The sequence below is a fragment of the Polypterus senegalus genome, chromosome 3 (assembly GCF_016835505.1).
Source record: "Polypterus senegalus isolate Bchr_013 chromosome 3, ASM1683550v1, whole genome shotgun sequence".
Lineage (NCBI taxonomy): Eukaryota > Metazoa > Chordata > Cladistia > Polypteriformes > Polypteridae > Polypterus > Polypterus senegalus.
The window spans coordinates 178,698,642-178,713,724 of NC_053156.1; the positions used below are offsets into that span (position 1 = coordinate 178,698,642).

The 15,083-nt window shown below is 38.0% G+C and overlaps 1 protein-coding gene across 2 annotated transcripts in view; it reads left to right on the plus strand.

Annotated features, from left to right (window-relative positions):
* The window catches only part of LOC120525711 (inositol-trisphosphate 3-kinase B-like), a 160,674-nt gene extending 146,141 nt beyond the window's left edge, over window positions 1–14,533 (plus strand). For both annotated transcript variants that reach the window (XM_039748248.1, XM_039748247.1), the window contains exons 5-8: window positions 3,992–4,196; window positions 7,424–7,525; window positions 8,729–8,800; window positions 12,487–14,533. In XM_039748248.1, coding sequence (XP_039604182.1) covers window positions 3,992–4,196; window positions 7,424–7,525; window positions 8,729–8,800; window positions 12,487–12,699 — 592 coding nt within the window. In that variant the 3' untranslated portion in view covers window positions 12,700–14,533. The remainder of the gene's footprint in view (window positions 1–3,991; window positions 4,197–7,423; window positions 7,526–8,728; window positions 8,801–12,486) is intronic.
* Window positions 14,534–15,083: the final 550 nt, after the last annotated feature.

A 15,083-nucleotide genomic window follows, 5' to 3' on the forward strand; every position in this document is an offset into this window, starting at 1 on the left:
AATCAGCCAGTAGTTTAAGTACTGCTCGCATACTCTCTGGTATCCTACTCTGGTACTTCATTGAATCTGATGTGGACCTCAAGCAGATGGTCCATACAAATGCTACCTACAGTATTTGAAAAATGAACATTAATGTCCAACCTTTCCAGACTCTTTAGTGCTTTAATTTCAAATATGCAACTATTCTTATAATTTGGAAAATCCATTCCAGATTTCAAAGACCTTAGACTCTGCATGTAAGTGGAAATGTTGATGTCAGCCCTTTTGCCAGCAGCACTTTCCATTTTTGCAGTTTAACTTTAATTTGTGGAGTCACAAATTGTAGCTTGGCATACTTCCTGATAATTTTATTAGAACACTGGTATACAAATATACTGCACAGCTATATCCAGATGTCCAGGATTTTAATCCAAAGAAAACAATCTTATGTAAACAGCAAACATGCAAAAATGCACATGTACAACTGCTGCTATATCAGCTGGATGAGGTCAAGTATTAGAAATGAGTATCTGCATTACTTCTTTCCAGGAGTCCATTTTCAAAGGTGGGCTGTAAACATTAATAAAACTGTTAAAATAGCTTTTTCTTTATTTTGTTGTATCTTGCAACTTGCTCCTCGACATGTTTTTCAAAAGCTCTTGCTTATATTACCTTCAGTTAAATCTCAATACACTCATCTTTGATAATTCCTCACCTGTGCTCACAGAGAAGCCACGTAGGGTGGTGTTTACTGTTGCTTCCTCACTCATCCAGATTTTCAAATCCTGACCTGGTTACACGTCCTTAAAGGTTTTTCTCTAGTTACTACGGTCTCATCCAAAATTTCATACAGGAGAAGTTTAAATTCTCTATTGGTTTAGCCTGAGTGAGTGTGTGTGCTTGGTAATGGACTGGCATTTTGTCAGTCTTCCTGCCGTGTACTCAGCCTTAATGTAGTCATGTGGAGCTTGTATTTTCTCCCTGTGAGTTTTCCTGTGGGTACTCAAGTTTTTCTTCATCATCAGGAGATGTGCATATCCGATTAACTATCGATTCTAAACTGGCCCAGTGTGAACGTGTGGGCCCTATGATGGGCTAATGCTCTTTCCTTCATGTGCCCATTGCTGGTGAGACACTGAATTGAGTTAAACTGGTTTGAAATATACCATATTATGTTCTAATCATTGCAATTTTGGTTGTACTTCTCTTTATCCTTTTTTTGGTATTCCTATCTTAACTAGACAGCTAGTCTTTGCCATCTAATGAGAGGTCAGAGTGTCTGAGAAACTATGGCATCAGGGCTAGGCTCACCAGATTTATGAAAGTTATAAACTTTAACCTGTGGTATGATATTGTGGGACGTCTGAAAGGCGGTTGGTAGTTAATCTTACTCTTAATTTGCTTATTCCCAAGGACTGCAGCTCTCACAGAAGTTTATCATCTCCTGAAGTGCTGATAACTGCTGATAACTGGAGTTACAATTTTCCTGTCCTCTAATATTAACTGGATAGATCATTTCTTAAGTGCATATTATGTTACCAACCATCCATCCATTATTACTTCTTACTTTAGTTCAGGGTCACAGGACTGGGAGCCTGTATTAGCAACGTTAGATGAAAGACAAAACCAATCCTGGACACAAGACACACACAGGCCCAAATTGATTCATAAAGGGCCTAGTTACCTGCTACACTGAAGTACCTGGAAGAAATGTCCATGCAGAAAAGGGAGGAGATAGCTGTCTCCAAAAACACACTGACTAGGATGGAATTTGAGTCAAAGACTCCATAGGTTTGAGGCAACAGTCATAACCACTGTGCCAGTCTAAAAATGAAAAGGGAAAACAAATTATTTATTTAAAAAATGTTCAGAAATGTGCAGTCTAGTTACTAAGGCTTTGAACTGTGAACATTAAGGCTGTGTAACCCTGAGCAAGTTGTTTTTGTACGCTACTTTACATAAAAAGCATCCTGTACAGTAAATAAATACAGGTAGCAGTAAGAAAAAAATAAACTAATACTAGAAAATTACTATTGCTAAACATGTCTGGAAGATATGGACTCAAACAAAAGTGTCAAAAGAGGATGTAAGGGCAAAATTCTGTATAGTCTGTACGGCTGTGTATTGAAAAGAATTTTGCGATACGATACGTATCATAATACTGGGGTTGCAATTCAGTATATTGCGATATATTGCAATACTATAAGCAAGGTGATATATTGCAATTTTTTAAAAATCTAACTTTAGGAAAACTATCATAGTATAAAGAACACACCGCTATATGCATAAAATCTGAGTAAAAAAAAAAGTTTACATTTTCATGCAATCAGAACAGTGGGATCTGCAACTGGATTTATCGACAGTCCCTGTAACTTCAGACATCATAGCAATATCTTTTGTGTAATCTGAGGAAAGGAATTAATATGTTCCTATATCACTAAAAAATCACTGTACTTTTTGATCCTGCTTTACAGGTTCACAGTATGCCACTCTATGTTTCAAGTAGTTTATAAGAAAATGCATAACATCATAGCACTGTAATCTGAATTAACATTTGATTACAGTATATCAGTAAAAAATAAAAGTGCTTGCAGGATTCTTTAGGTAAACAAATTGAGAAAATTACAAAAAATCAAAGTTTTACATATACGTTCAGATAGCATATACATTAAATTCTGCTTTAAAGGTTCACATTCTATTGTAGTATGTAAGCCATTTTTAAATTTTTTAGTCTCAAGTACATAATAAAAGAAAATGCATTGTCCCTGTAACATCCAACATCATAACACTATAATTTCTGCAATCTGTAAAAAAGAACTACATTTGCCTATATCAGTGAAAATTAAAAGTGCTTGCAAGATTCCTAAAGAAAATATTAAACAAATGTAAGAAAATATGTATATATTGATAGTGGACATTTTCAGGTCTTAAACTTGGATTGCACGTTATTACAGTTTGTATGTATGTCAGTGCATATCTTTTAATGTCAAGGATTTTGTGGAAGAAAATGAGCTGGTCAACATGTCCAGCTTTCAGAACACCACTCTGCAGTAACAATGTCTCCTGTGGTACCTTCATTTTTACCTCCTCGTACAACTTGGGCACAGCGATGTCAGTCATGTGTTGTGGGGAGGGTATGGTGTAATGAGGCTCCATTGTATTCACCATACAGTATCTCAGAAGCCTTCATTCTCTAACACACTCTGAGGGTGCATATCTTTGCAAATGAAATAGAGTATTGAGCAAGTTATTTTGTTTGTACAAGTTGAGGTCTGGGCTAACTTCGGTGTGTGAACTTGTTCCATAGTGAGTTGAGAGGGACCCACTTTTTTAATGCTTGCCGTTTGCTGCTTCTTTATCTGTACATCACAATGGTGTCTTGATAAGTATGCTCTCAGATTTGTTGTGTTCCCCGAATATTTGATTTTGGCATGGCACAATTTGCAGACAGCATGGCTTGTGTCAATCTCCTTAGTTTTGGAAAGCCAAATGAGCCCACACTTCCGCTCTGTACGCCGTGTGAGCCGGTCTAACTCCTCTGGATTCAGCCATCAGTTGTCATGTTCTAGTTAACTCGGTTTGTCACTGCACAATCCACATTGTCTACGAGATCCGCACGCCTGAGTATTGAAAGCCTACATACATCAACCCTTGTGCTATTTCCTGTCTCAATTTATGTTGCTATATTAGCTGCTATCAGGGGTTTAAACACAACACAAAATGAACTGTGTGCCTTGAATCTTTGAATGTAAACTAGTAATTAAAAATCAATACCATGCTTTTGAGAATTGATCAAAAAACATAATATTGCAATATTCAAGTGTATCGATATTTTTTTACACTGCTAATAGTCTGGTTACTTTATATGTTGCTACAGATTGCTGAAAAAAAAATATCAAAAACCTATACTGACAAGCACAAAATCCTCAAAAGTTTAGACAATAGGTAATAAAAAGTCAGGATTGCTAAATGTGTTGTATAGTCAACTTTGTATGTTTTATGCTAAATTTAGGACATATTTGGAGGAGGAGTTAACAAAAGCTCGCAAGAAACCAAGCCTGCGAAAGGACATGTATCAAAAGATGATTGAGGTGGACCCAATGGCACCAACCAAAGAGGAGAAAGAAGAGCAGGCCGTTACCAAGCCTCGCTACATGCAGTGGAGAGAGACAATCAGCTCTACGTCAACATTGGGTTTTCGAATTGAAGGCATCAAGGTACGAATGATTGTTCATTTTATTACTTATTAGGGTTTGTCATCCGTCCAGTGTCATATAGAAGGTAAAGTGTTGGACTTTTATAAACTCAGTTTAGTTCTCTCTGCTGACTTTATGTGTGACTCCACATCACATATCCTGCATGTACTAGAACTGTACAAAATATACAAATATGTAAGTAAATGTACCTGATGTTGTAAAAAAGCTTTAAATATACTGTATGTGCTCATGTCATTATTGTTTTCCACCCCACTTTTAAAAAGTGCTAGGGCAGCACTTTTTATAATTCCCAATAAGGCATGTAATGCATTTATCCATCCATTATCCAACCCGCTATATCCTAACTACAGGGTCATGGGGGTCTGCTGGAGCCAATCCCAGCCAACAAAGGGAACAAGGCAGGAAACAAACTTTGGGCAGTGCACCAGCCCACCGCAGGGCACATGCACACACCTACAGCACACACTAAGAACAATTTAGAATCACCAATGCACCTAACCTGTAGGTCTTTGGACTGTGGGAGGAAACTGGAGCACCCGGAGGAGACCCACACAGACACGGGGAGAACATGCAAACTCCACGCAGGGAGGACCTGGGAAGTGAACCCAGGTCTCCTTACTGCGAGGCAGCAACGCTTCCACTGCGCCACCGTGCCACCCATAATGCATTTATCTGTTATTTAATATTTTGTCGTAAACATCAGAATTATGTTGAAGTATACATATCTTAAAATAATAAATAGCATCCTTTTTAAAGGGTGGTGATATCTCATGTGTCCCATAACCAGCTTGTGCCTGAATGGGTTTTTGTCCAGGTACACCAATTTTTACTTTCACAGTCAACACAATGTGTGTCTACATTGGACCCACATTAATGAGGTTCTTGTGCAAAAAACTCCACTGTTTAATGAACTGTTATAGCGTTAAAATGATTTAAAAGTGTCTCCATGTATACCTTTATATACACGAAATGTTATTTAACATTAACAATGCTGATATACTGTTATGTCTAGCGTCTGATTGTGTAGGGATGGGCCTCTGGCTTAAACATGATTAAGCAGATGTTCTAGTTTATTTATAAAAAAAAAAGATTTTGAGCAAGGATAGTTAAAAATGTATTTGCATTTCTCATTTCAATTAATACATCAAACAGCATGCTGCTTTAGTGTTGCAAATTTGGTGCAGTGGCTTAGTACTGCCACCTTCAAATCCAAATTTGAGTATCATGCTTCACTGATCTGTGTGTAGTTAGAATGTACTCCCCATGTCTGCATTAATTGATCCACTTGGCATATTTGTGAGTAAATCCTGCATTGCATTCAAACCCAGCACAGTCCTGTTTTCTGCTTTGCACCCAGTGCTACCTGGGCAAGAGCTAGACCCCAAGACCCTGAAATGGATTAAATGCATTTGAGAATGAATTAATAAAAATGCTTTTTTACCTAAGGCTCTCTGTGTGTTATATCAATGTTTCTTGACCACTGGGTCCCAAAAGTGGGTCTCCTAAGTTATCATCATATTTATTGACATGTACGCTTGTCACACCAAGGGGATATCCCCCAGCTCGGCCCTCTCCGCTCTGACATTTGTGCTAATTTCACTAAGATGTTCACACTCATTATACCTAGGGAGATAACCCTGCTTTTACTTGCATGCTAATTTAGATCGCAAACATACTTAGAGAGGAAAAATTGGGTCACAAAACCATAAAGGTTGAGAATCACTGTGTTGTATGACGCACTAGTGTCTCAAATGAGACACACGAGGAGTAATTTACCACACTCTTCAGCAACTTCATACTTATGCTTGTGATTTAGCATTATGCCTCACTAGAAATGGGAAAGATTGCCATGAGGATTATTTAGAAGAAGAACAACGTCAATGCAAACCTGGAGTGTTGGGGAACACTTCTCTTTTTGTACTTTCCATTTTTTTTCCATTTATCCAGTGTCACTGCATTCAGATTCATTGAACTTGGCCTGAAAGTTGTATTTCTTCCTGCCACATAAAATATAAAAAACACACATCAGTGAAACTGTAAATGTTTCCAACAAACCCTTGCAGAAAGTTGAACCACCTGTAAAGACCCAGGGTGATCATGCTGCCCCAACCCGACACAAATAGACAACGCCATCAGCTCAGCCCAACAAAAACCTTTATTTCATGAAAAAGCACTCAGATCTAGAGTAGTCTGTAAGGACCGATGCCAAGTTTTCCAAGTAGAGTAAAACTGGGTCCCTTTTCTCTAGAGCCTTGCTGTCTCTTTTCTCTTCCAGGTATGAGCCTCACCAGCCTTATCCTCTGATTCTAGGCTCCTTTTGAGAAATGGCTAGCTCCTTTTTTAAGCCATACCAAGGGAGCACTCCAGGTGATTCATTGGGGAGGTCTGGAATTGCTCTCAGGTGCGGCTGAAGCCCAAAGTAGGGCTCTGCAGCTCTGGCAGTTCCCACAGCTCCCCTTTGTGGCATCCACAGATCCCAACAGGGCTGTGCTGGCAAATAGTAATTTCCGAGACGCCATTGCAACCCAGGGGTGGCTGCCAAATTACAGCTCGGGGAAGAGAGCACCCCCTGGAAGTCCTCTCCGACTTTTCTTTCACCTTGGAGGTATCCCAGCTGGGTAATGGTGCCGGCCGCCATCTGTCACACATCGTAACCCTGTCTGTAGGTTGATCTATCCACCTTCCCATAATCATGAGGGGACACTCATGAGTTAGATGGAAGAAAGGTCTGTTTGACACAAAACTGTCTCTCCTGGCAAGCTGAAAGTTGTATACATTCAATAGAAAATGGTATCATTTTTATAGCTTCTTTTAATTTGGTCTTTTCAATCGTATGAAAAGGAGTTCTTTCCACATTTGACTGACAAGCATTGCAACATTTACACAGTTGGCTTTAGTGCACATTTCAAAATATGCATAAATGTTACTTTCCATCTATGCAATTAAATACGTTTCACTGAGAACATAACATGAAGTGGTTGTCTGTTGTGTAGTACTGTAACCCTAAAGGTATTTTCATTTACATAACTATCAAACAAACTAATAAAGCTACTAAAAACTAAGGTCAATAAACAAAAGCATGTGTCTTGGTATGTTCTGGGTCCAAACAAATAATGACTGTGCTGGAGCAAGAGTAACCACCATTCTATTTTGAAGACTTGAATTAACTAAAGTATTCTCATTTCCATTTAATTCATCCCTAGTCATTTTTCTTGTCTTTTTTGCAGAAAGAAGATGGCACAGTAAACAGGGACTTTAAAAAGACAAAAAGCAAACAGCAAGTTATTGAAGCCTTTAGAGATTTTGTCAATGGAAACCAAAATATACTGGTAAATGTCAAAGTGTAACTTGCTAAGATGCTGGATATTTAGGAATAACTATTAGTAGCATTGCGTGTTCTTAAGAAATCATGAATCGGTCTTCTAAGCGGTTGCAAAACTGTTATAATAGGCACTAACTAGATGAGAGATAAGAAGGTCTCCTAACAGGCCTTATTAAACAATAACTACAATAACTTACCTGTAAAGCATTGTGGGAAAGGAGCTACTGATAGGAGCACTACTACTACTAAGTATAACTAATGTCACACCCAGGAAAATCGATAAAGAGCAATAGGTTGATAGAAGTAGGATGGAGAATTGGGATGAGCCAAGTCTGTTCTCAAAAACTGTCCTGTCAAGTGAGGATGTTTTATAACACATAAAGCTGCAAGTGCCCTATGATTTATCAGTCCTCTAGTGTTTGCATTCCTTAGTTTAGTGCAACAACATTTACTGTTTTTTTCACTTTTTCACTTTGGCATCACCAACTAAGCCCCAACATTTTAAACATGTTGTGCATTCTGAAATATAGAACAAGGATTGACACAGCTCTTTGTTGACTGACTGTACCCCATGTGTTACACAAGTTTTGTCAAACTGCATCAACTACGTTAATCAACAGAGTGTTTCTGACAACAGGAGTGTATTGGCTGGATGATTCTCCTATCCTTAATACACGTGTGACAATGTTTTGCTTGTTATAGTCATTCGTTTTTGGGCTGGGGGTTTGACCTTCACTACTATGCTTCTTTCAAACTCACTTCAAACTTTAGCCTTGATTATTCTTCTGCTCAATTGCAAGCACACATAATCACACTGGCTTTAAAAACATTGTGAGCACATATGACATTTTTATGGATTGAACAGTTATGTGGGAAGACCAGCTGTATCCAGTTGGTTTGCATGCATCCTATCTTGATTACAAAGACAATAATAATTTCACACCATTTATGTCATTCTAACCCACCACATATTTACTTATCATTCTCACCAAACACCAGTTTTAGTTTCCAGTTTCCAGCTTTCTCTTTTTAAGTGAGCAGGATGATGTAACATAGGAAAAGTGACACTCGTTTTTTTCCCTTTTTCAAAAGTGACACTGTTTATTGGTATGATTTTGATAACAGGCTTCAGGTTCATATGCTTCTTTAAATGGCTGCAGTTAAATGTAGATGTATCTAAAATGAGTAACTGTTTATGTTTCTTTTCTAGATTAGTTATGTTAACCGTTTAAAGGATGTAAGATCAGCGCTGGAAATTTCTCCTTTTTTTAAATCTCATGAGGTAAACTTTATTTTTAGTAAATGATTCTAAAACTCTAGTATGCATCAAGTTTGACATCCATGACACCGTAACAATGCTTGTTTGGCAAGCCATGTGGCTAAATGCCCACAATAGGACAGTAAATAAGGCTAGTATATGTAAAGAATAAAATGCCAGAGGCTTTGAAAATATCACAAAGGCTTTCAAGCCAGTATAATAATGTTGAAAAAGGACCACTATTGTACTAAATATTACACAACTTTCATTTTATTATAAAATTGCAAAAAATTGTTTACTCCTAGTGATGAGACATGGACAGTAAAGGGAGCATAAAAATATTGCAGAAATTAGAATGTGGAGATGATGTGTGGAGTTAAAAAAAAGGACAGAATAAGAAATTAGACAATCAGTGGTACAACAAAAGTAAGGCCAGGTTTATACTTCACGTGACGCATGCTCCAGCGGACGCTACTGCTACACAAGCGTTTTACTGTTTATACTTGCGCGCGTACCTTACGTAAATCTGGAAGATTCCACCAGGTGGCAGTGCGAGATATCATCACGGTGAGAAAGCATTCGGCATCACTGTGTTGTGAATTACCTGAAACAAGCATTAAATTCCGAGGACACCTTGCCGCAATATCTCTGAAAGGATATTCAATGATTAAATCCATCAATCCAGGGATGCACCCATTCCAGCTAGCATTGGGCAGAAACAATTCCTGGACAGGGTCTCAGCTCATCGCAATGTGAATACAAGACACACATACATTAGTGTCATTTTAGTGTCACCAAATCCCCAAATCTGCATATCTTTCGAAGGAAACTGGAGGACACTGTGGAAACCCACCAGGAAAACATGCAAACTCCAGGCAGGGAACACCAGCTACATGAATCCCTGCGAGACAGTAGCGCTATCGCTCCACCACCGTGTCACCCCCATGTGTGTAATTATTAACAGTATTTATTATTTAAACGAAATGAATGATTTATCTGTAAAATGTAGCATACTTTAATGCATTTCATTATGAAAGTGATATCCAGTATAAATCTAAGGATTCTAAATGAGCAGAGAGTTGGAATATCATACATTTAATGTGTTCTTTGTGATGATCTATTGCTGTTTGCTGCTGCTGTCAGGTCAGGAGGAAGCCCCAGAAGCACATGGCGATTAACAACCGGGTTTACGACAGTCTACTTTAATGATAAAGTAAACTACGAGACTTTCACTTTAGTCACAAAATACACCTTTTCACTGTGTAAACGAGCCCTAAGGGGAAAAGAAAAGAAGAGAGGCCAAAGTGGGGGTGGATGGAAAAAATAAAAGATTTGAAGGAAGGAGGTTCAGGATGAAGCTGTTTGGAGAAGGCGCACAATCCCACATAGAAGTAGGAAAAGATGAAAAGGACGAAGAAGTTTTGAAGTTAGACCCATTTCAGTGTTTGGGTACTGCTATACATACGCCTTACAGAGGTACTGATTTTCATCCCAGCTATGTCACACATGACTCCAATGGACCTAGAAGATCACTTCCAAAGAAGCCTAGCAGACAAACTACAGAAATGCAACCTTCCACAAGACACCCACTAATCCTGGGTAGCAACTCTCATATTCTGTCTGTGAAAATCAAGAACTGGAGTGGCCAAGAGTGGTCATTAGTCACACACTCACCATTAAAGTGGTGTATAAAATGCAAACACATCTTCTCACTGAAAATGGAGAACATCTGGCTTACAGCAGTAACTCTGGAGCCCTACATTAATGCTGCAGTTTCCTCAGCCAGAATCATTCTCAGAGTTTGCGCAACACTTTCATGGGAAATACACACTGCTATAATTTGTGAAATAGTTGGTCCATTGTTTCAGAGACACTTCTGCAGACTCTGATTTGTACCTAGTGATTTCACTGTACTCTGTATATTTGACCATATATATCCTTTTTAAATTTTTGAATGTTGACCCCTGTGCCTGTTTGAGCACCTTTCCAAGGGCAGGGTCAACAATTTTGTCCCATGGTGACTGCAAGAAATAAATGATGATCAAGTCTAATATTCATTCTTCAGCTTCCTTATGTTATGAGACATGTTTTCTCTGGGGAATATTACAAGGGAAATAAAAGACCAGGGGCCTCAAGTATAAATGGTGCATATGCACAGAAATGTTGTGAACGAACATTTCCACGCTCAAATCACAATGTATAAAACCTAAACTTGGCATAAAGCCACACACATTTTCACGGTACCTCATACCCTGGCGTATGCAAGTTCTGCGCTCGGTTTTGCAGACTGGCGGCACCCAGCGTCAAAGCAGTGCTACTGTTCCTGTGTGGTTACCCTTTCTTTCTTAGATCCATATTCCTGCTGCGGCTTTATAAATACACTGAAACTAACTGCATATTGTTTATTAGTGTAATGCATCTGATTGTAATTAACTCGTAACAATATAATGGTCCAGAGAATAGCCATAGTATTCCAAATACCATAGCTGCTTTAGCGTTGTTACTCTCACTGCACCTTCTTTTTCTTCTTTCAGCTGCTCCCGTTAAGGGTTGCCACAGCGGATCATCTTTTTCCATATTACTCTCACTGCACCACTCGGTGTATTTATATCACTGTATCTGAGTGTGGAATCACAGCAGCTGATCGGAAAGAATTATCGGTATACAGCATCAAGCACATACTGAATCAGCCACAGCAAAACGCTTCAGAGCCTTTCCTGTACGGACCTCGTGGTTCAGAAACAGTTTCATCCCAACAACTTTAAACACAGTCAATCAGTCCATCAAGTGCTCCTTTTAGAACTGTTTGTACTTACAAGTACAATCACCTGACTGTAAACTTGCACTACAGTTATAATATTGCACAACCTGCGCCACTTTATAAAGCGCATATTTATATATGATGACGATATAATTTTTAAGATGAAATGCAGCAAAATATGTTGATTATATTATACAGATAAAACTTTAACTTCATTTAAATAATCTGTATTGTTAATAATTAAACATGTGAGGACACAGTGCCTCAGCGCTAGCTAGTTCACGGATTGTTCCTGCCTCGCGCTGTATTCTTGCTGGACTGGTGCAACACTGGAAGGATAAATGGATAGAATAATTAAACACATCCTATGAAGATATTTCAATGTTCCTTAAAAGTTTTGAAGAATCGTTGTTCTAAGCTTACAGATGGCTTAACGTCTATAACAGAGCTGATTGTGTGGCGATTGGGTATTTGGAGAAAGAAAAGTAAGGGCAGGAATTGGGGGTTAGTAAGTTTGAAAAAGACAGTACTGCTACAATAAATTATTTCATTGAAGGTCGCACATGGTGCAGCAAGCATCTTGTGTGAGACATGAACAATCACTGTGCCACCGTGTTCCCATGTTTAATAACATGCTTTCATTCCTATCATCATGAAAAAGATATCACGTATACATCTCAGTATTTTAATTATTCAGAGAGCTGTAATATCACGAATGTAATGGATTCTGTGTCCTGTCGGAGAAAGAGAAAGCGCGGAAGCACGTAGTGATTCACATACATAGAGCACATAGAAGATGAAATACAAAACAAAGCATTTAATGTGCCACTTTAGTTACGATGGGATTTGAGAAACTAGTAAATTAAACGATTTTAAGATGAAGTTTATGATGTTCTATCTTAATGACAAAATAACTACGTGATTAAAGTGGAAATTTTCTTGTTCACAGGTGATAGGCAGTTCCCTACTCTTTGTCCATGACAAACGAGAACAAGCCAAAGTGTGGATGATTGACTTTGGAAAGACAACCCCATTGCCAGATGGGCAAGTCTTAAGTCACCGTGTTGCCTGGCAAGAGGGAAACAGAGAAGATGGCTATCTTTGGGGACTCGACAATCTCATTGAGATTTTAGCAGGGATGGTGGAAAGTGATGACCTGTAAACTGCAACCTACTGGCATCAGGAGCTAAAGCCTGCACTACAAAGAGTGAAACGCATGAAAAAAGCTATATGTTCTCTACACTGTGTAGATTACTTTACATTACATCTTCATAACAGTTTGTTAAAATTTGTAACTTTTTTTAACAATCTTATAAGGTCTAGACCCACACTATTCAGAGTAATTATATTTACTTCCAGATTTAAGGCCATTCCTTGTTGGTAGTACCTTCAGTGCATCTGTGAGAGAGCATCATGACTTGTCCAACTGCATCCTACTGATGCTCCTCATGTTGACATATATGGACCATCCTCTAATGTGTAAATTGACAATGCTACCATCATTTTTGTAAAACTGAGGAGCTCCATGAATAATAAGAATAGCAACTAGTTTAATGGAACAGGATATATTCTTTTCATACTGTTACTTTCTATACAGCAGAATATTTTTGTAATAACTTGGATGAGGAGTAACAACTTCACTGATGCAAAATTGACTGGGACCAATATGCTAATTTGCATGTAAGTTTACACATTTATGGGCGCAAAGTTTGGTTTTGATTGGGACTGAACATTAATTAGCTTTTATATTTTATGTTTATGATATTTAATAACTTTTGATGCAAATTTTCCTTCAGTCCTTTTTGTGAAAAATTCTGCCCAATTTTTATAATTAACAGATTATCATTTTACTGTGACCAGACTGAGATGCAGGCTTGAAATATATGCCATTCAAAGCAGTCATCATTTATTATTTTCCTCTCTCTATTTGCCATGTAACACATGACTGCACTCAGATTTAAGGAGCCATTTCACATTTATAACTGTGAGAGCATGTCATCATTTTTATTCACTACAAAGCTAGCTTCTGACTGTGAAACTTCAACTTAAAAAGCACAAATATATGATTTTATTTATGAAAATGGAGTATGTAGAAGCTTCATTTTATACCATAAGTGTAGGTGGTGCAGAAATTAGCACCCTGCATTCAATGTCCAGAGCTAGTGCACTCTGTGTGAAGTGTCTGCATGAGTCTTTCACCGAATACTCCAGTTTTCCTTCCACATCTCAGAGTTATGCCAGTTAGGTTGACTGGCCATTCAAAATTGGCCCAGTGTGTGTGAATAAGCTCAGTGATGGCCAGATGCCTCAATCAGGGTTAGTTCCTTCTGTGTGCTCAATACAGCCCATTACCCTGTAATGTAATGTAATGTTATCACGGAAGGCAAACTTATGCAAGCAGCAAATATAAGAGTATGTCCTTTGTTTTGTAAAATGTTAAATGATGTTTTTCCAACTTAATCAAATAGTTAGAGCAGACACTTTGTTTCTTATGACTAAAACTGTAAAGCTCTGCTCCATTTAGACTATTTTTAGTCATTAATAAGTGAAAGTAAATATAACCATAGGAAGGAAAAAGAGTGTGCTTTTGTAGTTAATATTGGACAATAGTATGGTGAGTGATGGTCAATGCCTAAGCCTGAAGTAGAACATTTTTCTCTGCTATTGTTTCCTGTTGGATGGTTGAACATTGGAGTTAACATTTTAAGAGCTGCCATGAAGTCTAACATGGAGTAAAATATAGTGAGGTGTGATATTTTTATTTTGCTTTTTGAAAAATAAGAATATTCTCTGGCTAATTCATTACTTTATGTATCATACTTCTGCTAACTGGGTGCCATACATATTGACAAATACTATATGGTACTATAAGTAAAACACCAAATAACATTTAATAGAAACATTATATCTTAGTGCACTGTACATATGCCAATGTACTTATATACAGGTACTGGTCATAAAATTAGAATATCATGACAGAGTTGATTTATTTCAGTAATTCCATTCAAAAAGTGAAACTTGTATATTAGATTCATTCATTGCACACAGACTGATGTATTTCAAATGTTTATTTCTTTTATTTTTGATGATTATAACTGACAACTAATGAAAGTCCCAAATTCTGTATCTCGGAAAATTAGAATATCAATTAAGACCAATGCAAAAAAAGGATTTTTAGAAATGTTGGCCAACTGAAAGGTATGAACATGAAAAGTATGAGCATGTACAGCACTCAATATTTAGTTGGGGCTCCTTTAGCCTGGATTACTGCAGCAATGCGGCGTGGCATGGAGTCGATCAGTCTGTGGCACTGCTCAGGTGTTATGAGAGCCCATGTTGCTCTGATAGTTGCCTTAAGCTCTTCTGAATTGTTGGGTCTGGCGTATTGCATCTTCCTCTTCACAATACCCCATAGATTTTCTAAGGGGTTAAGGTCAGGCGAGGGATACCATGGTCCTTAAACCAGGTACTGGTAGCTTTGGCACTTTGTGCAGGTGCCAGGTCCTGTTGGAAAATTAAATCTGCATGTCCATAAAGTTCTTCAGC